Genomic DNA, 26,745 nt, shown 5'->3' with positions numbered 1-26,745 from the left:
GATTTTTGCGGCATGAGTTATATTTTTCAATGGCCTTTTTGGGAACATATAATCTATTGATTATCTTCTAATAAATTTTTGTGGGGGATTGGGAAAAAAACAGCAATTCCATCATTGTTGTTTTTAATTTACACCGTTCACCATGTGACATGTTAATTTTATTCTAGGTCATTACGATTGCGGCGAAAACAAATATGTATACTTTTTTTAATGTTTTACTACGTTTGCACAATAAAAGCAATTTTAATTAAATAAAAAAAGATTTGACATCACCACATTCAGAGAGCCAAAATATTATTACTTTTCCATCAATGTATATGTATTAGGGCTTGTTTAATTGCAGGACAAGTTGTAAGTTTTAATGGCACCATTTTGGGGTACGTAAAACATAATAATTGATAAAAAAATTTTGGAAGGAAGGCAAAAGAGCAATTATGACGTTTTTTTAGGTTATTTTTTAGGTTATTTTTTTTTTAAGTCGTTCACCGTGTGATATGTATAATATGTTAACTCTATAATCCAGGTCGTTATGATTGCAACAAAACCAAATATGCAATCGGGTCGCTGGATGGAGATGGGGTCAAAGAGGGAGACCCCTCCCTCTGTAGCCAATTAGATGCTGCAATCCTGGCCATGTCAGCGGGATCTTGGCTGTATATTGCAGCCGGCACCCGCTGCTATTAGCGTGGGCACAAATCCTGTGCCCGTGCCAATCACTAGACATACTATTATGTCCTATTGGGGTAAGAACACCACAACTAGGACATAATAGTATGCAAAATGCAGGAAGGAATTATAGAGTATCTTTCACCAATATATGGAGTTTAATCAGCATTAGTTTATGATATATTCCTCTGAGGACAATCAGGTACATGATAACTTTTACTTGTTTAATATCTTTTAGTCCCATTTTTCAGCAACTTTTACTTTGAAGTAAATGAGTCTGTAGGGATTGCTTGTGTCTGAATGAGTTTACAGGTTGGGGTATTAGTGAGGGCTCTGACCAATAGAATTCAGTTTAGTTAAGCAAAGTATAACCGACCAATGTAAGAGGACTGGAAGAGTGCAAAAGCCATAATGAAATACAACTGTACTCATTTTATTAAGATACACAGATGAAACTCAGGACCGCGTCAGTGTAAGTTACTGGGAGAAAATCAGTCTTAGGTTTCGTTCACATCTGTGTCAGTGCAGATGGTATCCGTTTGTCCCCGTTGTGTAAGGGTTTGTCGCTTTGACGGAATGAATAGCGCAGCCGACTACAGTAATGATTCCGTCAAAACGACGAAACTCTTAAACATCGGTGACAAAAACAGAAAACATTTGCACTGGATCCGTCACCATTAAAATCAATGGGGATGCAAATGGAAACCTATGGTTTCCATCTGTTTCAGTTTGGACTCATAGGTTCCCCTGAGGGAAAGCTCAGATGGAAGCCATGAACGGATCCCCAACGCAGATGTGAATGAAGCCATATATAGCAGAAAATATATTTATCATATGATTCTGTAATGTTTGCTCCTGAGACTCTTTGGTAACAGACGCTCTTCAACCCTGATCTTTCAAATTTTCTTTCTTTGCCTCCACCAGTTAACCTAGGAAAGAGGTAGATATAGATAAATTACACTCCAATACTTCAAAAGTACTAAAAAAAATAATTGTTATTGATTGTGTAAGTTGTTAAGGCTCTTTTATATGGGCCATTGATCAGGCTAACCAGCGTTCATATGTGTAAACAGGGCAACGATCAGCCAATAAACAAACAAACACTTGATCATCGGCTGATCTGATCGTTTATGCAACCGAACATATCATCGTTGTCTGCAGCACATCTCTGTGTAAACAGGGAGATGTGGAGTCAACATGATGGTAATACATGGAGACGAGCGATTGTAGTGACAATCGCTCGTCCCCATACATTACTGATCATGGCTCCTTGTGAAAGGAGCAAATGAGCGCTGATCAACAAGCTGTCTCGTTGATCGGCGCTTGTTGTTACAGCCAAAATTGGCCAACGTAAAAGGACCCTTACTCTTGACTATTGATTGTTTGGCCATCAGCCATCAAGAATTTCTTGAACTTTGGCCAGTAATAAGGGATTATTATATACAGAGGTATCTATAGTAACCTTATGCCCAGAAGTGATCCAATTGACCAGTTCATCTGCCCTTTTGTCTGTATTCGACATTTTGATAGCAATGACATTAACATGCGCAGACAAATGCCCACTAAAGATTAAAACCTAACTATGATTTTGATTTGCATTTAGTAAATGTATATTACAGCATTTTATATTTAACTAGGCCAGCTATTCAGGGGTGGCAGAGTATTTGGTGCTTCATGCGTTCGTACGAGAAAATGAAACTTTCATACGAAATGAACAGCTATTAGATGTCAAATACAATTAATAAAGATAGTTGCACTTTAATGTAGCTGTCTGGTTTCACCTTTTCACTTCTCTTGGTGTTGTAAATCATATGGGAACTTGGCTCTAAATGAAGATACTTTGTTGCCATAATAAGTGTTCCAGGTAAACCAATGAAAGGACTATTCTTATGACAGAAAGTGATGGCATACCACTAGAATACGCCTTCTCTTTCTGATTGGTGAGGGTCCAACTGGCAAGAGCCTACCAATCCTGACACTGAAGGAGCCAGCAGCTCTGCTTCAGCGATGCTTTAGCGCAGTGTCCCATTAAAAGTTTTTCCCTGCACATAGGTGCTCCCGGCCATCGACTGTGCAGAGGACTGCAGCACTGCTCCATCCACTTAAATGGAGCTGTGCTGCAGCTTACTGCACAGCGAGATCAGATAAAACACAGTAACTTCCCAGTATATATTTCTCTATGGACTTGTGCTATCTTGGGTAATGTGATGCAAGCTATAATGTATCTACATATTAGTGAATTTTCTTCTCACTCCAAAATTCTATGTATGTTCTGCAATGTCAAACATATCTACAGATAGGGGCTTCAATACTAAACTTTTATTGTACTTTTCGTATATAGCATTTTTTTATTCTATTAAACTCCAATATGATGTGCTTTCCTTATAGGGTAATTTGGATAAGTCTTATTACAGCAGTGATATTATGGCTTATTTTTGACACAGCAAAAATGGGACCCAATCAGCTCATTTCTTTTGGTGGTCTTGTTATGTATGTTCTCCTGATGCTCATCTTCTCGAAACATCCGACTAAGGTATAGACGTCGTGTTTACCTATGAAACAGATTGTTTGTAATTGTTTTCTTCTTTTTTTTTTTACTTAATTACATGTTCTACCATGACTGGGTTACAATGTGCAGCGTCTGATCGAGAGGTGTGTGGGAGGGTAGTCTATAAGTTAGTCCCTTCAGGAAGAGGGAAGTACTGAATGTTATTATAGGAAGAGGGAGAATACAGTACCAATGCTGAATGTAAATAAATAGACCAAGAAATGTTTTCATTTGGTTCCAAATGAGTTTTTTTTTTTATACAGTATATACAGTGAAGGAAATAAGTATTTGATCCCTTGCTGATTTTGTATGTTTGCCCACTGTCAAAGACATGAACAGTCTAGAATTTTTAGGCTAGGTTAATTTTACCAGTGAGAGATAGATTATATTTAAAAAAAAACTGAAAATCACATTGTCAAAATTATATATATTTATTTGCATTGTGCACAGAGAAAGAAGTATTTGATCCCTTTGGCAAACAAGACTTAATACTTGGTGGCAAAACCCTTGTTGGCAAGCACAGCAGTCAGACGTTTTTTGTAGTTGATGATGAGGTTTGCACACATGTTAGATGGAATTTTGACCCACTCCTCCTTGCAGATCATAGGTAAATCATTAAGATTTCGAGGCTGTCGCTTGGCAACTCGGATCTTCAGCTCCCTCCATAAGTTTTCGATGGGATTAAGGTCTGGAGACTGGCTAGGCCACTCCATGACCTTAATGTGCTCCTTTTTGAGCCACTCCTTTGTTGCCTTGGCTGTATGTTTCTGGTCATTGTCGTGCTGGAAGACCCAGCCACGAGCCATTTTTAATGTCCTGGTGGAGGGAAGGAGGTTGTCACTCAGGATTTGATGGTACATGGCTCCATCCATTCTCCCATTGATGCGGTGAAGTAGTCCTGTGCCCTTAGCAGAGAAACACACCCAAAACATGTTTCCACCTCCATGCTTGACAGTGGGGGCGGTGTTCTTTGGGTCATAGGCAGCATTTCTCTTCCTCCAAACACGGCAAGTTGAGTTAATGCCAAAGAGCTCAATTTTAGTCTCATCTGACCACAGCACCTTCTCCCAATCACTCTCAGAATCATCCAGATGTTCATTTGCAAACTTCAGACGGGCCTGTACATGTGCCTTCTTGAGCAGGGGGACCTTGTGGGCACTGCAGGATTTTAATCCATTACGGGGTAATGTGTTACCAATGGTTTTCTTGGTGACTGTGGTCCCAGCTGCCTTGAGAACATTAAAAAGTTCCCCCGTGTAGTTTTCGGCTGTGCTCTCACCTTCCTCAGGTTCAAGGATACCCCACGAGGTGAGATTTTGCATGGAGCCCCAGATCGATGTCGATTGACAGTCATTTTGTATGTCTTCCATTTTCTTACTATTGCACCAACAGTGGTCTCCTTCTCACCCAGCGTCTTACTTATGGTTTTGTAGCCCATTCCAGCCTTGTGCAGGTCTATGATCTTGTCCCTGACATCCTTAGAAAGCTCTTTGGTCTTGCCCATGTTGTAGAGGTTAGAGTCAGACTGATTAATTGAGTCTGTGGACAGGAGTCTTTTATACAGGTGACAATTTAAGACAGCTGTCTTTAATGCAGGCACCAAGTTGATTTGGAGCATGTAACTGGTCTGGAGGAGGCTGAACTCTTAATGGTTGGTAGGGGATCAAATACTTATTTCTCTGTGCACAATGCAAATAAATATATATAATTTTGACTATGTGATTTTCTTTTTTTTTTTTATATAATCTATCTCTCACTGGTAAAATTAACCTAGCCTAAAAATTCTAGACTGTTCATGACTTTGACAGTGGGCAAACTTACAAAATCAGCAAGGGATCAAATACTTATTTCCTTCACTGTATAGTTTTTCTTATATATAAATCAAATGATTTACATATTATAAATAAAATCTATGTGTGGCATACAGTATGAGGAATGAGTGAAGATGAGAAGTAATGTGTGTCATATGATGAATGAAATGCATACAGTGGTAAGTGCTGAAAAATTATGTAGAATGATATTTGAACATATTAGCTGGGAAATGTTTTGTTCCATGTAATTCATAGTAAAGTTGTGTATTTTTCACATAATCATGTTATCTTCTTTTTGAAGGTTAACTGGCGGCAAGTATTTTGGGGTATTGGACTACAGTTTCTTCTAGGACTACTTATTCTAAGAACGAAGCCAGGATTTGATGCATTTGACTGGCTTGGGATACAAGTACAGGTAATATTTGTGTGACTGTTTCTTTTAGTCAATTTTAAAATAACTAATGCTCTATCACATTACCATCATGGCTTCTGTTCATAACTCAGTCATGACTAATGCATTGAATTTAATCAGGTCAGTTGAAATTCTGTTATTTTTGACAGAAAGAATAGTATTGCGAACCGCACTATTCTTGCCATCAAGAATACTGGAAAGCTTAACAGATATCCCATCAAAACTCCCAAATGGTATTACGAACATAGCCTTATTTATTTATTCCAACTGAAAGTCTTTTATGGAGGTCTGCTTGTACTCAAAGTTTAATCTACCTGATTTGTATTATTCCTGAAATTCTCTGCTGTCTGCTACTAGGCAGCAGCTGAAACCTGTGCTGGCCATGACAACCTGAAGGTTTAACAGCACTGAGATACCCAAAAGGTTTTTCAGAAATAATACAATTGCCATGACCGGTGACAGTGTGGCCAGTCCTACAGCAAATCATTGATCGCTGACGAGAAGGAGTTGAGAGACTATGCAGTAAGAGGATCTGAGGGGTAAATACACAGCAGCAGTAGGCAAGGTATTTTATGGTTATTAGATTACAGAAAAGTAGTTTTGCAAGTGGAATTACACTTTAAAGTGGTGTTCTCCATTACATTAACATTTTTCAGTCGGAACCCCTGCAAATTGGACTTAAATGCGCTGTAAATCATCTGGAAGTGGGTTCGTACCACGCCAATTTACCAGGCTATCAGAAAACGGAAGGGTGCAGCATCATGCTGCACTAAATAGCCCCCGTGAATGCTGAGCAAGGCAGTATGCCACTAAAGTATCAAGGTCAGCAGAGAAGGGAAGAAGGTTAGCAGATTGGGGTCTAAGTATAAGGGGAGCCATAGTGAAATGAGAGGGGTGCTATGCTAGTGTACTGTATAAGAATGAGCCATGCTGGGGGACTAAGAATGAGAGTAAAGCCCTAGGGGCCAGGAATGATATGGGAGCCATGCTTGGGACCAGGACTTAGAGGGGGCAATGCTGGGGACCGGGAATAAGAGGTGGACCATGCTGGGAACCAGGCATGATAGGGTAGCCATTCTGCAGATTAGGAATGAGAGGGGGCAATGATGGGGACCAGAAAAGAAAGGGTAGACATGTTGGGGACAAGGAATGAGAAGGCATCCATGTTGCAGACTAAGAATGGAGCCATGTTGGGGACAATGAATGAGAGGTGGAGTCATGCTGGGGACTAAAAATGAGAGAGGAGCTATGCTTGGGACCAAGACTGAGAGGGCTGTTTATATGTGTGCTGTACATGTATTCTGACTTCATTACACACTTTAACCGGTATTGTAAAGACGGGGTAGGGAGACAGACAGGTGAGCCCTAATCTACCCGCCACTCAGTCCCTGCCTACTTGCACGACCCGTCCTAGGAGACGGCGTACAACTGGGTGACGGTCCCTACGCTCAATATGTGCACGACAGACAAACAGACAAGGGTACACAGAAGCTAAGGGAAATGGGGCAGTTGCCCACGGCAACACCGTGAGCAACAAGAGTAGTGAACGAGCCGAGTCAAACCAGGAGTGTACAAGGTATCAAACGCAGAGCAGGAGCGTAGTCAGTAAAGCCAGGGTCAATATGAAGCAGAGGTCAATAGTAATAGCTGGAACAGCAGAGCCAGGAAACAAGAGAGAAACACAGGCAAAGACAAGAAGCAAATGAAGGTGTAAATAGACCGAGGGCGGGAGCTAGAACCGTCTGGCCAGGCTGTGATAGGTTCTCCCACTCCTCAGCCTACCAGTCTGAGTGGTAGCAGATCGAGTCACTCTATCAGACTTAGGCCTGATTTACACGAGCGTGTGCGTTTTGCGCGCGCAAAAAACGCTGCGTTTTGCGCGCGCAAAAGGCATTTGACAGCTCCGTGTGTCATCCGTGTATGATGCGCGGCTGCGTGATTTTCGCGCAGCCGCCATCATAGAGATGAGGCTAGTCGACGCCCGTCACTGTCCAAGGTGCTGAAAGAGCTAACTGATCGGCAGTAACTCTTTCAGCACCCTCGACAGTGAGTTCCGATCACAATATACACCAACCTGTGAATCCAAAAAAGACGTTCATACTTACCATGAACTTCCTGCTTCCTCCAGTCCGGTCTCCCGGCCGTTGCCTTGGTGACGCGTCCCTCTCTTGTCATCCGGCCCCACCTCCCAGGATGACGCGGCAGTCCATGAGACCGCTGCAGCCTGTGATTGGCTGCGGGCTGTGCTTGGCCTGTGATTGGCTGCAGCTGTCACTTGGACTGAATTGTCATCCCGGGAGGTCAGACTGGAGGAAGAAGCCGGGAGTTCTCGGTAAGTCAGAACTTCTTTTTTTTTTACACGTTCATGTATATTGTGATCGGAAGTCACTGTCCATGGTGCTGAACCAGTTTAACTCTTTCAGCACCGTGGACAGTGACTGTCTCCTGCCGTCGCGTACCCGAACATTTTTTGCCGGGTTCGGTCAAAACGAGTTCGGCCGAACCCGGTGAAGTTCGGTGCGCTCATCTCTAATTTGACACTCCGTTTGGATGTTTGTAAACAGAAAAGCACGTGGTGCTTTTCTGTTTACATTCATCCTTTTGACAGCTCTTTCGCGAATCACGCAGTTCGCACGGAAGTGCTTCCATGCGGCATGCGTGGTTTTCACGCACCCATTGACTTCAATGGGTGCGTGTTGCGTGAAAAACGCACGATTATAGAACATGTCGTGAGTTTTAAGCAACGCACTCACGCTGCGCAAAATTCACGCATCGTCTAAACTGCCCCATAGAGTAATATAGGTGCGTACGACACGCGTGAAAAGCCTCATAAAATAAATAATTTCTGTGAAATTTTGGGTGGTCGGCTTTCAGAGGTTTTACTGTATATAGATATGCAGCAAGATCCTTTACCAGTAGCCCAGCAGCCTTTACGGGAGACTTGCCTGCTCTGTCGGGATTTCATGTGCCCAATACATGTATTGGTTATTCACACGTTAATCAGACTGTTTGGAAATTAACTGAACTGCAGCTTTATAACTAAGGTTTAAATGTCAAAATAAATAAAGCCATAATAAGATCTGCCAATATTGGCTTGCTTGCTTGTTAATGGTTTCCATGAAGCAACAGTTTATTATATTGCACTAAATAAAATGGACAGAATAACAAGTAAAAACAGCCAAAACAATGTCATTAAATTACTAATAATCAAAATTATTATTGGTAATTGTGGAGCTTTACTATTATACAGTCTTATAATGTCCAAGCATGTTTACCTGGAAACATTGTCAGCTACCACATTTTGTTTGGCATATAAAGTAACTGTCTTCTGACCCCCACACGCATTGTAATGCAATGGAGCTCAGCAGCGACTCCCATCAGACCAATCAGATTCCTATTGTTTTTTTATGGGCTTTTGGCATAATGAGCCCAGTGCATTGTCAGTGAATATACACTATTCTGACTGCCTTGAGAAGTGTTGTTCAATTCACTGCGTGCTTCTTTTTCGTTACGTAACCATAGGAAATGGTGGAGACAATTTTTGTTGCTTCAGAACCATCAGTTTCATTTCTGAGTCATTCTTAGTTAAATGCAATAACTGGAACACCTAAGATATTGCTTTAACCACCCTTATAATCCTGGCAGGCAAATGACTATTCAATGCTATGTAACACATTCAAACAAGACTTTCCAGTTATACTTGTTTCTTACGGGTTTCAGGCAAGACAAAACAAACAAATAAACCTATAGTTTTACTTTAATTTAAGGGACTAATTATAATGTATTTCTAAACTTCATCTAAAGTTGCTTCATTTTTATATCCCTCTTTTTCAGCTGAGTTCGTTTTATTTAATTGTTATAAATTATGTTTTTATATTATATATTTTAATCTGCATATTGATTTTTTTTCAAATAAAAAGCAGACATGCATGTTATTTAAAATCCTTCCCAGCCACCCACCGTAAATATAAATTGGCATGGAAAGGTCCAGTTTCCCTGCCAGACCACGTTCCCATTAGCCTCATCAGACTGTCACTATGACAGCCAGATCCTTGTAGTGTGCCAGGGGACTGAAATAATAGGTTCTTTGTCACTACTGACTCCGTGTGCTGAAGCAGCGCCTACCATTTGCACTGTTGCTGTGCCCCATGGAATCATTAAGGGAGGGAAGAGGAGATGACATAAGCTGGTTCTCCAAAAAACATCCCTATATGCAGATTATTGGTAACAGTGGTCTAATGTACAGCCAGGGGCGTATTGGGAACTTAAAGGGGCCCTGGAAAAAAAAATTAAAAGTGGCCTCATGTTGTGGGTGGGTCCAATTTGGCAGCAGGCGAGGCTAACACATGTAGTCGGGATCAGCAAACCTTAATCAATATCCACATTGGTGGTAGGTTGGGCCAATGCAAAAATGCATTGGTAGGCGGAGACAATGGGTGGTGTTAATGCATAAGTAAGCGAGGCACTGCACTGGTAGACAGGGCCAATGCAACAGAGCAGTAGGCAGAGCAGACTAACAAGTAGCTGACCCAGCACCCCAGTGGGTGGAGCCCACACATCAGTTTTTGTGAGTAAGGGTGTGTTTACATCAGCGTTCAGTTTTCGTTGATGGGATCCATCAGACATTTCCGTCGGGGGAAACCCATCAACGGAAAGGCAAACGAAAACCATAGCTGCCATTTGCATTACCATTGATTTCAAAGGTAATGCTTCCATTGCAAATGGTTTCCATTTGCCTTCGTTCCGTAAAGGTTTCTCTTTTTTTTGGCGTAATTAATACCGCTGTCAACTCAAGCATTACCATTGAAATCAATAGTAATACAAACGGTAACTATGGTTTTCGTTTGCCTTTCCGTTGATGGGTTTCTCCAACGGAAAGGTCTGACGGAACCCATCAATGGAAACCAAACACTGATGTGAACAGGCCCTAACACAGATTAATCCAGTAACAGAAAGTTCATAGGGCTAACGTGGTAGGGATAGGTTTTGGGTCTGTGAATTCCTTGCTGTTGCATGAGGCCCAGCTTGCCACTGTGAGAAAAATCATTCTTACAGCGGTCTCCTTTAGGGCATGGCCAGACGTGGCGTATTTATGTAGACAGTGTCCGCATCAATGCCGCACATAATCTGCGTTGCAGATTTCGTTGCGCCTTTGCCTAAAATGTGCAGTAAATTGCTGCGGATGAGCCGTTGCGTATTCAGGTGAAGAGTACATCCTGCTCTCTTTTAAAACATTTCATCTCAGTCTGGCTATAGACCTCGAAACATATAGGTCCAGCCAGAATGAAGAAATATCCTGTTTGTAAATCCAATCCGCAACGCAACACACATAACATCTGCGGATTTCATTGCGGAATTTTGAATCCCCATTAAAGTCAATGGAGAAATTCCGCAACAAGTCCGTAACACCCACTGAATACTGCGGACACCAATTTCCGCACCGCAGCCTATGATCCGCAGTGGAGTTTTCCGCCACGTCTGCATGAACCTAACTAAAAAGGTATGGAAACCAATGGAGAAAATGTCCGCTGCGGATTTCCGCATCGGACTGCCCGCAGCGGAATTCCAGAGCAATTCCGCCACGTCTGGCCGTGCCGTTACTGGCAATTTCATACTGACTGCCTAGCAGTTTAACCCCTTCCCGACATTTGCCGTATGGGTACGCCATGGAAAGCATTGACTTCCCGCATTTTGCCATACCCATACGCCGAATGTTTGGGACCGGCTCAGAAGCTGAGCCGGTGCCATCATCACCGGATCTCAGCTGTATCTTACAGCTGACATCTGGCTGTAATGGCAGGGACCAAAATTAGCTTCGATCCCCCCCATTAACCCCTTAAGTGCAGCGCTCAAACGCGATCGCTGCATTTAAGGTGTTTGCAGCTCATCAGAACCCCAGCAATGAAATTGCCGGGGTTCCGGTGGCTGCAATGGCAACCGGAGGCCTAATACTGGCCTCCCGGTCTGCCTAGCACAGAAACCGGTCAAGATCCGCCCGGCGGCGGAGCCTGATCGGCTTCCGTAGCCGCCGGCAAGATGGCGCCGGTTCAGGAGCTGATCCGGCATCATCAGCGGTGGAAGTCAGCTGTATGTTACAGCTGACATCCACCTGTAACGGCAGGATCCGGAGCTAGCTCCGATCCCTGCCATTAACCCCTTCGATGCAGCAATCGAAAGCGATTGCTGTATCGTAGCGGTTACTAGCAGATCGCCAGCCCTGACAGGCAATCAGGACTGGCGACTGCTGCTATGGCAACAGGAGACACAATGGTCTCCTGCTCTGCCATTACGGAAGCCGATTAGGCTCCGCCGGGAGGCGAAGCCTAATCGGCTTGCTGCCAGTGAATAACTGACAGATCTAATACATTGCACTACGTAGGTAGTGCAATGTATTAGAAAAAAATAAATCTGACAGCTGGACCTTCAAGTCCCCTAGTGGGACTTGAGAAAAAGTGTAAAAAAAAGTATAAAAAAGTGTAAAAAAAAAGTGAAAAAAATAAAAGTTTGAAAACAATACAAGTTTCAAGTAATAAAATAAAACACAATCCCCCTTTAACTCTTATCAAGTCCTTTATTATTGAAAAAAAATAATAAACCATACGTATTTGGTATCGCCGCGACCTTAACGTCCAGAGGTATCAAAATATTATATTATTTATTGAACAGCGTAAAAAAAAACTGTAAAAAACGATATCAGAGTTTCTGTTTTTTGGTCACTTTGCTCTATAAATATAGGAATAAAAAGTGATCAAAAAGTCGCACGTATTCCAAAAATGGTACCTATAAAAACTATAGCTTGTCTCGCAAAAAACAAGCCCTCATACAACTCCGTCGACAAAAAAAATAAAAAGTTATGGTTCTCACAACTTGGCGACAGAAAAAATACATTATTTTTACAAAAGTAGTTTTATTGTGCAAAAAGTTGTAAAACATAAAAAAGTCCTATAAAATAGGTATCGCCGGAATCGTACTGACCCGCAGAATAAAGGTAACATGTAATTTATAACGCATGGTGAACGCTGTATAAAAAAACCTAAATAAAACTATGCCAGAATTGCGTTTTTTTTGTTTACCAGACCTCCCAAAAAATAGGATAAAAGGTAATCATAAAGTCGCATGTACCCCAAAATGGTACCAATAATAACTACAGCTCGTCCCGCAAAAAACAGCCCTTATACAACTACGTCTATGAAAAAATAAAATTAGTTATGGCTCCAATAAGTCAGGAAATAAAAAATATGCAGTTGTGCCCGAGGGGAACATTTCTTCTGTTTGAAGAGGCGATTTATCAAGGACCTAAAATTAGGGAACCAGGAAAGGGAGGGCCCAAACATATCCGCTGGAAGCGCCTGTGCCCGTATTATACCAGGACAACACTTTCCCAGCAAAATTCCCCAAACTGCAAAGGCGCGGAGTGTGGATCAAAAGAGGGATAATAAAGGACGCCATATATCAGTGCGACACCGGCCTGTGCAGAAAGGATTGAGCACAGCGTAACACACATCTATGGATTATTTTATTGTTTTTTTACCCCTTTATTATCCCACCTGACTATGCCCCTTATATACTCCGCCCGGCTTACATGTACCCCCACATTATAAATGGAAACACCAGCAATACTCAAACAAATCTACTACCAAGCAAAATCCGCTCTCCAAAAGCCAAATGGCGTTTCCTCCCATCTGAACCCTACAGCGTCCCCAAACTGCAGTTTCCTTCCACATATATGGCACCGTCATACCCGGGAGAACCCTTTTACCAATTTTTGGGGTGTGTGTCTCCAGTGGCATAAGCTGGGCACGACATATTTGCCACTGAAATGGCATATCTAGGGAAAAATATAAATTTTTAATTTGCACCATCCGCAGTGCATTCATTTATGGAAAAGTGAAATGCTCACTACACCCCTTAACAAATGCCGTGAGGGGTGTAGTTTCCAAATGGGGTCACTTCTCAGGGGTTTCTTTTTATTATTTCACATCTGAGCCTCTGCAGTTGTGAACCAATACTTTGTAAATCGCCAAATTAGGCCTCAATTTGACATGGTACTCTTTCACTCCTGAGCCTGGTCGAATGTCCAGGCAAAAGATAAGTGCCCCATGTAGGGTGTTTCTAAAACCAGGAAACCCAGCATAATAATTAGAGAGCTGTCTTGTTATGGTGGCACAAGCTGGGCACCACATATTGTCCACATATCTGTGGAAAAAAATCCCATTTTCACTCTGCAACATCGAGTTCACACTAATTTCTACAAAACACCTGCAGGGTTAAAATGCTTACTACACCACTAGGTAAATGCATTGAGGGGTGTAGTTTCCAAAATTGGGTCACTTCTGGGGAGTTTCCACTGTTTTGGGCCCACAGGCGCCCAGAAACCAATCCAGCAACATCTGCACTCCAAATGGCGGTCCTTCCCTTCTGAGCCCTGCCGTGTGCCCAAACAGCAGTTTATGACCACATATGGGGTATTGCCGTACTCGGGAGAAATTGCTTTACAAACGTTGGGTTCTTTTTTTTCCTTTATTTGTTGAGAAAATGAAAAAATTTGCGCTAAAGCTATGTCTTATTGAAGAAAAAGGATTGTTTTATTTTCACTGCCCAATTCTAATAAATTCTATGAAACATCTGTGGGGTCAAAATGCTCACTACACCCCTTAGATGAATTCCTCAAGAGGTGTAGTTTCCTAAATGGTGTCACTTTTTGGGTGTTTTCATTTTTTTTTCCCCTCAGGGACTTTGCAAATGTGACATGGCCTCCGCAAACCATTCCTGCTAAATGTGATCTCCAAAAGCCAAATTGCGCTCTTTCCCTTCTAAGCCACGCCGTGTCTCCAAACAGCCGTTTATTACCACATGTGGGGCATTGTTTTACTCGGGAGAAATTGCTTTACAAATGTTATGGTGCTTTTTCTCCTTCAGTCCTTGTGGAAATGAGAAAAAATAAGCTAAACCTACATTTTCTTTGAAAAAATTTAGATTGTCATTTTCAGGGCCTACTTCCAATAATTTATGCAAAAAACCTGTGGGGTCAAAACACTCACTATACCCCTAGATAATTTCCTCAATGGGTGTAGTTTCCGAAATGGGGTCACTTGTGGGGGGTTTCCACTGTTTTGTCCCCTGAGGGGCTTTGTAAATGTGACATGGCCTCCGCAAACCATTCCTGCTAAATGTGATCTCCAAAAGCCAAATAGCGCTCTTTCCCTTCTAAGCCCTGCCGTGTCTCCAAACAACCGTTTATTACCACATGTGGGGTATTGTTTTACTCGGGAGAAATTGCTTTACAAATTGTATGTGCTTTTTCTCCTTTAGTCCTTGTGGAAATGAGAAAAAAATCGCTAAACCTACATTTTCTTTGAAAAAATGTTGATTTTAATTTTCACGGCCTACTTCCAATAATTTCTGTAAAAAACCTGTGCGGTCAAAATGCTCACTGTACCCCTAGATAATTTCCTTGAGGTGTGTAGTTTCCCAGATGGGGTCACTTTTGGGGGATTTTGACTGTTTTGGCACCGCAAGAGCCCTTCAAACCTGACATGGTGCCTAAAATTTATTCTAACAAAAATAAGGCCCCAAAATACTCTAGGTGCTCCTTTGCTTCTGAGGCCGGTGCGTCAGTCCAGTAGCACGCTACAGCCACATGTGGGATATTTTTGCAATTTTTCGCTAAATTTTGGTGTTATTCACAATTAAATACTGAACATATCGAGCAAATTTTGCCAGTAACTTAAAGTCCAATGTGTCACGAGAAAACAGTCTCAGAATCGCTTGGATAGGTGAAAGCATTCCGGAGTTATTACCACATAAAGTGACACATGTCAGATTTGAAAAATGAGGCTCGGTCAGGAAGGTCAAAAGTGGCTAAAGAGGGAAGGGGTTAAAAGACAAAATAGATCCCATTGCTTATGTTTACCTTTAACAAAGACTTTGGGACAGCGTATGGTGAAGTGATCATAGTCATATTAAAAGCATATGTTTCTGCACTTTTGTATTCTACCCCTATCACTAAGAAGAGGTTCCACCCTCTTAATGCCCTCTGTACCTCTACTTGAAGGATACAAAACGTAAAGAAAAATAAAAAAAAACATGCTTTGTTAGTTATTAAGTAAAAGACTTTAACTGAAGGTATTTTAAACCTTAATGACCAAGCAATTATTTAAGTTTTTCCATCGTCGCATTCAAGGAGCTATAACTTTTTTATTTTTCCCTCAACATTGTTGTATGAGGACTTTTTGCAGGACAAGTTATATTTTTTAATAGCGCCATTTTGGGGTACATATCATTTATTGATTAACTTTTATTAACTTTTTTGGTGGGGTAATGGAAAAAGAACCTGAAATTTTCAAATTCTTTTTTGCGTATAAAATTTATGCCGTTTACCATGTGTTATAAATAACATAATAACTTTATTCAGCAGGTTGTTACGATTGCGGCGATACCAAGTTTACATTGTTTTATATGTTTTACTACTTTGTGTTCAAAGAGCCATAACTTTTTAATTTTTCTGTCCATGTAACCGTATGCAGGCTTGATATTTGTGGGATGGGATGTCGTTTTGATTGGTATCCTTTTGGGGTACATGGGACTTATTAATTAACTTTTTTCACATTTTTTGGGGGAAGGGGGGTTGAAAAAAAGGAATTTTTACGTTTCTTTTGCATTTTTTTCTTATTCAGTTCACCTTCACCATGTGGTTTAAGTAATGTGTTAACTTTTGTTGTTCGTGTCGTTACAATTACATACTATATATGTGTATCTTTTTTAACATTTTGACAAAATAAAATTTTTTTTTATGTAAAAATGGTTTTATTTTTTATTTATTGTGCATTTTTTTTTTTCAATACTATTAGACACTAAAGGGATTTTCCCACAAAACCCACGTATCACCTAACCACGGGATAGGGGATACATGTGTGATCGCTGGGGGTCCAACCACTGGGACACCCAGCAAAGAGGAGAACGGGGACCAAAATTCCCCTGAAGTGCTCGATGAGAACGGAGAGCTAGTGCGCATGAACGACCAGTGCTCTATTCATTTCTATAGAGCTGCCGGAGACCGTGGTCTCAGAAGTCTCATACAAATGAATGGAGCGCGGGTCTTTCATGCGCACCAGCGCTTCATTCCCATCAAGAACTTCAGGGGAATTTTGGTCCACGTTCTCCTCTTTGCTGGGTGTCCTAATGGTCAGACCCCCAGTGATCACACATGAATCCTCTATACTGGGCTGGCATGATTTCTGTACTAGGGGGCTTTCAATCATAAGTTATATCAGCCCTGATACAGAAATCATGTCAGCCCATACATAAGTAATCATCAGCCTCTATTCTAGGGGCTGATTACCTCTCTGTGGGCTGACATGATTTCTGTACTAGGGAGACTTGACACTTATGTAGCCTTGGGGGCAGTGCTGATTATCAGCCCCAGTGCAGAGATCATGTCAGCACATAAGTCATAGATATCAGCCTGGAAAAAAAATGAAATGCACGCAAAATGTCACACTCACATTTCAAACTCTGCTCAGCTCAGGAACCAGAAGACAGTGGAAGCGCCGCACACCAATGGGGGTTGGGAGAGGGGGGGGAGCGGAGACAAATATTTTCTCTGAGTTTGACGGCCGGACAGCACTAGCTCCGCTCAGAATGTCGTGACGCTGGCCAACGTCAGAACGTCATGTGCGCAACGGCCACCCACCGCTCACAATGCTCTGACACTGGCCTGGACATTGTCTGCCTGGCCAGGCAGAGAAATAAATGTGTGTGCAGAGAAGGGATAGTCGGGCCAGGCAGCCCACTATGTCTCATAAACCAGCGGCCCACCGGGAATCTTAGTAGTACAATGGCCAATCCGCCCCTGTGTACAGTTGTCAGTGATCTCTGTAACGTGATATGCTGGAAACACACAAAACATGCTTCCGTGCTAAAATTGTGAAAAAAAATAAGACGTTAAAATGTTGTCACCTTCCCCGAATGAAAAATAAATGGACGTATGTTGCAAAAGTCTCAAACGTTTATGCAATAATGCGTGCATATCACATAGAATGTATGCACCCCACACAGTATTTGTCCACCATAACCCAGCGATGTCTGCTCTTGTGCTTTCCCTAAAAAAAATAAAAAACAATCTGTATGGCGGAACATTCTACAGATTAAATAAAATAGGAATAGACATTTAAAATTAAACTGGTGAAATTTTCTCTTGGGTGCTATAGGAAGTTAGATAAATTCCATATATTTGGCATCACTATACCTGGGAGAATTGGAGGATTCATTTTTGTCACACATTTTATTGGTTAAACCAATGATATAACATCTAAAAGGGAAAGAGCTAGGAAATACATATTGGCTCCAATTTGGCACAAGAATACCTATTTGTCCACTAAGAAAATAATAAAAATTGGAGCAACCAATTGAAAAATCTCTGGAATGTGGCATTGCCAAAGTTGAAGAGGTACTCTGGTCAAAAAGGCTCAAAAGACCCCATCATGAAAGGGTTAATCAAGCATGGCTGCTAGACCCCTATAATGCCATCTATCCCAAGCAGAAGCCATAAGACCAGACAAAAAACATTCATCTTGTTCAATCTGTGTCTCCAACCAATGCAGCCCTCAGGTGAAGCTCTGCCAAATCCAACTTTACTATTAGTACAGATGGAATCATAAGTAGAAAATTATATATATATATATAGAGAGAGACAACCAAAAATATAAATTCCCCACTGCTGCGCTGCAAATCCGTCAACAGAATGCAGGCATCCATTTATGACAGCCTGTATTTTGTCTATGGAGCGGCATCTGCTTGTAATATGTACTATATTGTAATATTTATTGTACCTTCAATATTTTGAAGTGAAATTATAAGATGTAGGATTTTACTATTTATTTAATGAATTTATAGAATATTGCATGGTAATTGGTAATATTATTTGAGCACTGTATGGCAGTATTATGTGGGCTCTGTGTGACACTGTTATTGCATCACTGTATGGTGGTATTACTATAGATACATTTGGGATTGCAATTATTTATTAAATCAAACCTTTGTGTGCTATTAGTTAATAGCTCACTTTTTTTTTTTTTTAAAGAATTTAGAAATATATGTTCATAGTCAGACTGGCCCACCAGAGTTCTAGAAGATCCTCAAGTGGGCCCATGTTCTCACACAGTAATGAACTCCAAAGGTTCAGCAAAAGACAAGCTGATTTGGAGACAATCATTTGCTATTAGGGTCAATTCTGAGGGAAGGGACACATATAGCGGTCGCTGGGCAGCTGAGGTGCGGTCGTGATGTGGCCAAACACCGAGCTGGCATAAGGTATTACCACAAGTCGGCGCGATTTTTAAAATCTCACGATTTTTGCAGGTTTAACTGTGAACTATGAACAGTCTTAGGCTGGGTTCACACAACCTATTTTCAGGCGTAAACGAGGCGTATTATGCCTCGTTTTACGTCTGAAAATAGGGCTACAATACGTCGGCAAACATCTGCCCATTCATTTGAATGGGTTTGACGACGTACAGTGCAGACAACCTGTCATTTACGCGTCGTCGTTTGACAGCTGTCAAACGACGACGCGTAAAAATACAGCGTCGTCAAAAGAAGTGCAGGGCACTTCTTTCAGACGTAATTTGAGCCGTTCTTCATTGAACTCAATGAAGAGCAGCTCAAAATTTACGGCTGTCAGAGAAGCCTCGCAAAATGCGAGGAGGAGCTTTTACGTCTGAAACGAGGCAGCTGTTTTCTCCTGAAAACAGTCTGTCTTTTCAGACGTAAATGCCTGCTACCGTGTGCACATACCCTTAGAGTTGAGTAGTTTTATAATAGCAATGTAGTGGAGCTCAGTTATTAAAAGTCTATTTATTCCTTTTGTTTCAGACTTTCCTCGAATATTCAGACACAGGCTCAAAATTTGTTTTTGGAGAAAAGTATATTGATCACTTTTTTGCTTTTAAGGTGAGCCCTAAAGAATTGAATAATTTGTGCTCCATTATGAATTTCTCCTCATGATTTTAATACTACAGCTAGTATTACTATTAGCACGCGGATGTATTCACAGGCCCACTGTCATTTTCCCATTATCAGTAAGGACATGTTAAAATGTAGGGAGATAATCATGAAAATTTGAATCCAAATTTTAATGTGCTGCATTTCCATGAGGAATTCATAGTAGAATAGAGCTTACAGTAGATTTTAGAATCCACATCATGCTTTCAAATTGTAAAACTCCATTCACTTGCACTGTACAGAGGTTTTGGTGCATATATAAATAGCAGATTCCGTACCACAAATGCTCGCTTTCAGCTCAGCTGGGTTTGAAGACAAACTGAGGATGTGCCAAAAGGGAGAAGAGCAGCAGCAGCATGCATGCAATTATGCTCCTTTTTTAGATTAAAGATTTACATGGTGGGTGAGAATTCAAGGGTTAATGAATTAAAAAATTTTTGGGTGAAGTTACACTAGAAATCATTTTGTGAGCCATTTACAAGATCTTGAGGTCTTGATGGCTCCTAGCTAGTGGAAGTTATTCAAACTTTGGTTTGGTTGTCGATGTCCTTTATTATGACTACTATGGTAGTTGTTATTTTTTATTAGTATACCAAACTTCAAGACAAAATTGTAGACAACATTGGTCCCGTGAGCTGAAATCGCCACCAATAATCTGAGGGAAAGGACCACTAAGCTTATTCAGCCACCAAAAACATTTTGCGCCGCGGTCAAATATTAATCTAGCCTTGAATTTCCAACTCAAGGCAAATCAATGGTGCATCCATAGAAGTGCTGAGTTAGAGATCCCAGGTGTAAGAAATAATGGCTTTACCTTATTCTATTGTGTCATTCAGGTTCTACCTATTGTGATATTCTTCAGCACTATCATGTCAATGCTTTACTTCCTTGGTTTCATGCAGTGGCTAATTAAAAAGGTAAACTTTTTGTTCTAGTTTTATGTCTTCCTTTTATGCCTTATTTCCACGTAAATGTGGAGATAATGCAAACATATGATGTCTATAAATTGCTAATTTTATATTTACAATACTAAAAATATTCTTTCTTCTTTTAATGTATTTTTAAACTTAAAAATGCTTTAGCAAGGGGCCATATATTTTGTTTAAGGGGTTGGAGTTAATAAGGAGTTAATAATAGAGTTAATTTTGCTGCATATAACAGGTGCTTCAATTTTGGAATGCATTCCAAACCTTAGCTCCCAAGTCAAGATAATGGGGACTATGCTATAAGAAGCTGTTTGTACCGTATAGTTCTCCCACAGAGATACATGGAGCTCCTACTGTACCTTAATATGCCACCAAAAAAAACCTGGTTCATCAGACTCCATATGTATAGAGATATTTTGCCCCAGATGCAATGCTCCGAGAAGAGAATATCTCTGTACATACGGCACCAAATGGGGCCTGTACGGCAGCATACAGAGGTTGTGCAGCTCCATACTAGACTTCCATACAGCCTCCATACACACTGCTTAAGCCCTGAGACAACTATTTTCAAGGATCAATTTATTACTTGAAGGAAAAAAGTTATCCAACACCAAATGACACTGTCTGAAAAAATAATTGCCGCTGTAATACAAGTTTATGCCAAAACAAGGAACCTAGAAGTATATAAAGTTACTTGTCATATTAAGCAATTAATAACTATTTTGTAACTTTTTTCAAAGGTTGGTTGGTTAATGCAAATTACCATGGCAACGTCTCCCACAGAATCATTGGTTGCTGCTGGGAACATATTTGTGGGCCAGGTATCCAAATCATATTTATTTTTTATTTGAAATATATATTCCATTTCTCACACGTTTCATAGCCTATGTAATAAAAATGTTATAATCCCAGAATGAAGATTAACATAATATTTGTAAAGTGAGGGTTCACCTGGTTTTTGGGTTATATGATGAGAATAAGCAACAAAAGTTTTGTCACATACTCATAGGATGGCTTCGTAAGTTCTGTTTTGCTGCCTGACCTGAAGCATGCGGGACGGGGTAGCAGGTAAACAATTGCGGTGCAGTGATGGAGTTGAGGTCATGTGATGTTTCATTCATATCTCCACTGTCATTTAATTATAGGGCATTATAAGGGCAATGTTAGGTGCCAATTATATTTAGAAAGTGACTAAACCCTTTAATGAAGTTCTGTACTTAGCATGAATATTACGGTCGCAAGTCCCGGCCCGACCATGTGTCTTGTCACCCGAATCAACAGCATCATAGATTTATGATGCTGTTAGTTTGGGTCATTAGACCCATGGACTTGCAGAAAATGCAGCCATGACATGGTCGTCTAAATGAAGCCTAAATCTCCTTGTCCTAATAAATTACACAAAAGATCCTTCCAATTGAGATGTTAAATATTGATAATTAAGTGTTAACAATTTGTGTTTTATTTGTAGACCGAATCGCCCCTTCTGATAAAGCCATATCTAGAACATCTGACAAAATCTGAAATACATGCAGTGATGACTGCTGGCTTTGCTACAATTGCAGGAAGTGTCCTTGGTGCATACATTTCATTTGGAGTAAGTAAAGACATGTGTGGTTGTATTTACAAAAGGCAAATGTAGATCTGCATAATGTCTACTATGGAAATAAACTGCAAACCACTAGATCAGGGGTCTCCAACACGCGGCCCGCAGGCCGCAAGCGGCCCCTGAGGCTGACATCTGTGAGAGGAGAGAGCAGGCCGAAGAAGTATTATTATAGTAATGTAGTATTATAGTAATGTAGTATTATAGTAATGTAGTATTATTATAGTAATGTAGTAGTGTTATAGTAATGTAGTATTATTATAGTAATGTAGTATTGTTATAGTAATGTAGTATTATTATAGTAATGTAGTAGTGTTATAGTAATGTAGTATTATTATAGTAATGTAGTAGTGTTAAAGTAGTTTAGTAGTGTTATAGTAATGTAGTATTGTTATAGTAATGTAGTATTATAGTAATGTAGTATTGTTATAGTAATATAGTATTATAGTAATGTAGTATTATTATAGTAATGTAGTATTATAGTAATGTAGTATTGTTATAGTAATGTATTATTATAGTAATGTAGTAGTATTATAGTAATATAGTATTATAATAGTAATGTATTATTGTATTATTGCTATAGTAATGTAGTATTATTATAGTAATTTAGTAGTATTGTTATAGTAATGTAGTAATATTATAGTAAAGTAGTAGTTTAGTAGTATTATAGTAATGTAGTATTATTATTATTATAGTAATGTATTAGTGTTAAAGTAGTTTAGTAGTGTTATAGTAATGTAGTATTGTTATAGTAATATAGTATTATTATAGTAATGTAGTAGTTTAGTAGTGTTATAGTAATGTAGTATTATTATAGTAATGTAGTATTGTTATAGTAATGTAGTATTATTATAGTAATGTAGTATTATTACAGTAATGTAGTATTATTATAGTAATGTAGTATTGTTATAGTAATGTAGTACTATTATAGTAATGTAATAGTGTTAAAGTAGTTTAGTAGTGTTATAGTAATGTATTATTGTTATAGTAATGTATTATTGTTATAGTAATGTCGTGTTACAGTAATGTAGTATTATTATAGTAATGTATTATTGTTCTAGTAGTTCAAATAACTAATTGTATTAACAATACTTTTGTATTGTATCAAATTTGAAGTAATGCGGTTCGTCAACTTCACATTTTTTCTATGTGCCACCTATTTACCCAGCCGAGTTTGAGACCTCTGCACTAGATGCTACATGTGTATACTCATTTTACAGTTCATATATAGATATAACCTACATAAAAATTTTATAAATACATTGAATTACTTAATTTGTGCTGATCCTGAGTTACCTTTATCATAGGCCAGGTCTGGAGTCACAAATCTGCCTGTAAACACTCAATAAGCTCTGACCTCTGTTGTCGCCTTTAGGCCCTGTTCACACTGAGTTTTTTTTTAACGCGCTTTTGACGCGGAAACCGCGTTGGAAAACGCGCCAAAAAACGGGCAAAAATGCTGGGAGGCGGACGCGTTTTTTTTTACCGCGAGCGGTAAAAAACGCTCGCGGTAAAAAGAAGCGACATGCCCTATCTTCAGGCGTTTATGCCTCTGACCTCCCATTGACATCATTGGGAGGCAGAGAAAGTGTATTTCGCTGCGTTTTTGCCCGTGGCACTCAATGGGCGCGAGCGAAGAACGCGGCAAACAGCGTGCAGGCAGATGAGAATCTGCCTCAAAATTTCAAATGGAATTTTGAGGCTGAATTTTCTACCTGCAAAAAACTCTGTGTGAACACTGCCACAGGTTTTTGGACATTCTGGACAATTGCCAGGGCTGATAGTTTTATGCTATCAGCTTGGGGCCTAACAAAGGCCCCCAGGTCTGTCTAGTGTTTGTGCCTGTTAGGGCATACCTAAGGTATTTTATATGAACAGACAATAATGTAATATCATATAAAAATATGACTTTAGTGAGTGAGTAGGACATTGACTGGAGCGGCAGTTGAGAATGTGCGCTGCCGCTCCATTCAAAGTCCATGGGAATAACACAAACAGCAGAGTACAGCACTCAGCTGCTTCCGTCAGTCCCATAAACATTAAGAGGAGCAGCGGGCACATGCTGGACGGCCGCTCCAATAAAGCTTCTCACTGCGGTTGCAGTAAGGGGAAACAGGGGGTTCGGGCACCCTGTTCTTGTGATCAGTGGGGACCCACGGTGGGGCGCCCAGCGATCAGACAATTATTACAGTGATAATAGCAGGGATAAAGGGATGGGAGGAAACCTCCAGCTCACCAGCTTCACACTCCTGTGTTCGATATCGCCTGGATCAACCGCGACGGCTCACGGCAGGGAGCAGTAGCAAGAAAGAGAAAGGTCCAGCGATGTGTGGTATAAGTGGGGGAAACTCAGTTTCCACTTTATTGAAAAAAATATCGACATACAAATAATCCAACGAAGTAACGGAAAACACCAGGAGGATAACAAGGTGGTTAAAAATGGCAAGAAATGGAGCCTACGCGTTTCAAGCACTGGCTGTGCTCTTAATCATGGCTAGGACAATTATTACCTATCCTGTGTGTAGGTGATAATTGTTGATTCTTGGAATACCATTTAACTGGTTGCCGACACAGGACGAGTATGCTTGTCCTGAGCGGCGAGAACTTCGCGCATTAGGACGAGCATACTCGTCCTGTGTGACAGCCGTCCCTGCGCGCGTCTGTGCGCGCGATCGAGAGCGGGGCAACGGCTGTAATACACAGCCACGGCCCCGCTCTGACAGCGGAGAGGAGAGAAACATCTTCTCTCCGCTGTTAACCCTTTGAACGCCGCGATGACAGCTGATCGCGGCGTTCAAAGAGAGGGGACTGCACATTGATCGCGTCACAGAAAATAACTGTGACGCGATCAAAGCCCACAACTCGTATGGCCAGACAGCACAGGGTCCATTGAAGGACCCCAGGGCTGTCTGAACATATTTCCTGTTGTTAGGGCATACTGAGGTATGCCCTAACAACTGCCTGTGTACAATCAGTATACAGGCTAATGTACTGGCATATAGATCTATGCCAGTACATTGCAGTTACAAATTAAAAATCAAAATGATAAATCCCTTTATGGGATTAAAAAAAAAAGTTAAATGAATGTAAAAAAAAAATAATGGTAAATAAATAAATAAAAAGTTAATAAAATACACAGAAACACACATTTTTTATAATAAATCAACTTTTTTAAAATATAAGTCCCAAAACATGAAATAATATAGACATATTTGGTATCGCCACGACCGTAACAACATGTACAACAAATGTATAACATTATTTATGATCATCGGTGTACGGTGTAAAAAAAAAATATTAAAACTGCTGCGCAACTGCTTTTTTTCTGCATTTTAATCTAATTAAAAATGTATAGAAATTAAACGATAATGTATTTGTACCAAAAAAATGGTACCTACATAAAGTACAACTCGTCCCGCAAAAAACAAAGTCTCATACAACTACGTCGTACAAAAAATAAAAGCGTTATGAGCGTCGGGATGCAAAGAGGGAAATGTAAAAAAAATTGCTCTGTCCTCAAGGCCAAAATTGGCCGTGTCCTTATTAGGACAGTTACCTAATAAGGGAGTTACCTTTTAGCAAGCTGTTATAAACAGCAAAACAACTCGACCGTTTAACACCTTAGATACTGCGGTCAATAGCGACCATGGAATGTTAGGTGTTTGACAGTGGGAGTTGGCTCCCTCTCTCATCTTATCGGCGCCCCGTCCTGCAAAAAACAAGCCCTTAGGCCTCATGCACATTTTTGTCCACCCGTAAATACTGGCGTAAATACGGGTCCTTGGTCACACGTATTCGACCCGTATTGCACCAGTATTTACGGAGCCGTGCCCGTAAATACGTGTCCGGAGTCACCCGTATTCCATCCGTATTTACGGGCACGTTTTTGGCTGCAAAATTGCACTGCACTAATCGGCAGCCCTTCTCTCTATCAGTGCAGGATAGAGAGAAGGGGCAGCCCTTTCCGTAATAAAAGTAAAAGAAATTCATACTTACCCGGCCGTTGTCTTGGTGACGCGTCCCTCTCTTGACATCCAGCCGACCTCCCTGGATGACGCGGCAGTCCATGTGACCGCTGCAGCCAGTGATTGGCCTGTGATTGACTGTAACGTCATCCCAGGAGGCCGGACTGGAGGAAGAAGCAGGGAGTTCTGGGTAAGTATGAACGTCTTTTTTTTTTTTTACAGGTTGATCTATATTGTGATCGGTAGTTTCTGTCCAGGGTGCTGAAAGAGTTACTGCCGATCGTTTAACTCTTTCAGCACCCTGGACAGTGACTATTTACTGACGTCGCCTAGCAACGCTCCCGTAATTACAGGTGCACACACGTAGTCACCCGTAATTACGGGAGCCCCATAGACTTCTATGGGCTGCCCGTGCCGTAATTACGGCCTGAAATAGGACATGTTCTATCTTTTTCAACGGCACGGGCACCTTCCCGTAAGCATACGGGGAGGTACCCGTGGCCAATAGAAGTCTAGTAATTAAGGGAGTTTTTACGGTCGTGTGCATGGGGCCTTATACAGCTACAGTGACAGAAAAATAAAAAATGTATGGCTCTTGCAAGGTGAGGATGAAAAAATAAAAAAAGTGGTTTGGTCATTAAGGACCCAAACGGGTCTGGTCATTAACCCCGTAATACCGCAAGTGTTTTTTTACTTTCGCATCTCAAGAGCCATAATTGTTATATTTTTTCGTGGCTGCAGCTGTATGACGGCTTGTTTTTTCTGGGACAAGTTGTATTTTTCAATAGCACAATTTTGATGTATATATAGTTT

At 40.7% G+C, this 26,745-nt stretch overlaps 1 protein-coding gene across 1 annotated transcript in view; it reads left to right on the top strand.

Annotated features, from left to right (window-relative positions):
* The window catches only part of SLC28A3 (solute carrier family 28 member 3), a 107,396-nt gene that overhangs the window by 58,925 nt on the left and 21,726 nt on the right, over nucleotides 1–26,745 (top strand). The window contains exons 6-11 of the mRNA XM_075860606.1: nucleotides 3,055–3,199; nucleotides 5,327–5,440; nucleotides 19,310–19,387; nucleotides 20,275–20,355; nucleotides 21,105–21,185; nucleotides 21,833–21,958. Of these exons, the coding sequence (XP_075716721.1) occupies nucleotides 3,055–3,199; nucleotides 5,327–5,440; nucleotides 19,310–19,387; nucleotides 20,275–20,355; nucleotides 21,105–21,185; nucleotides 21,833–21,958 (625 nt within the window). The remainder of the gene's footprint in view (nucleotides 1–3,054; nucleotides 3,200–5,326; nucleotides 5,441–19,309; nucleotides 19,388–20,274; nucleotides 20,356–21,104; nucleotides 21,186–21,832; nucleotides 21,959–26,745) is intronic.

The sequence above is a fragment of the Rhinoderma darwinii genome, chromosome 1, assembly GCF_050947455.1.
Source record: "Rhinoderma darwinii isolate aRhiDar2 chromosome 1, aRhiDar2.hap1, whole genome shotgun sequence".
In the NCBI taxonomy this organism is placed as follows: Eukaryota; Metazoa; Chordata; class Amphibia; order Anura; family Rhinodermatidae; genus Rhinoderma; species Rhinoderma darwinii.
The sequence above is the reverse complement of the archived record's forward strand: the minus strand, read 5'-3'. Positions and strand labels throughout refer to the sequence as shown.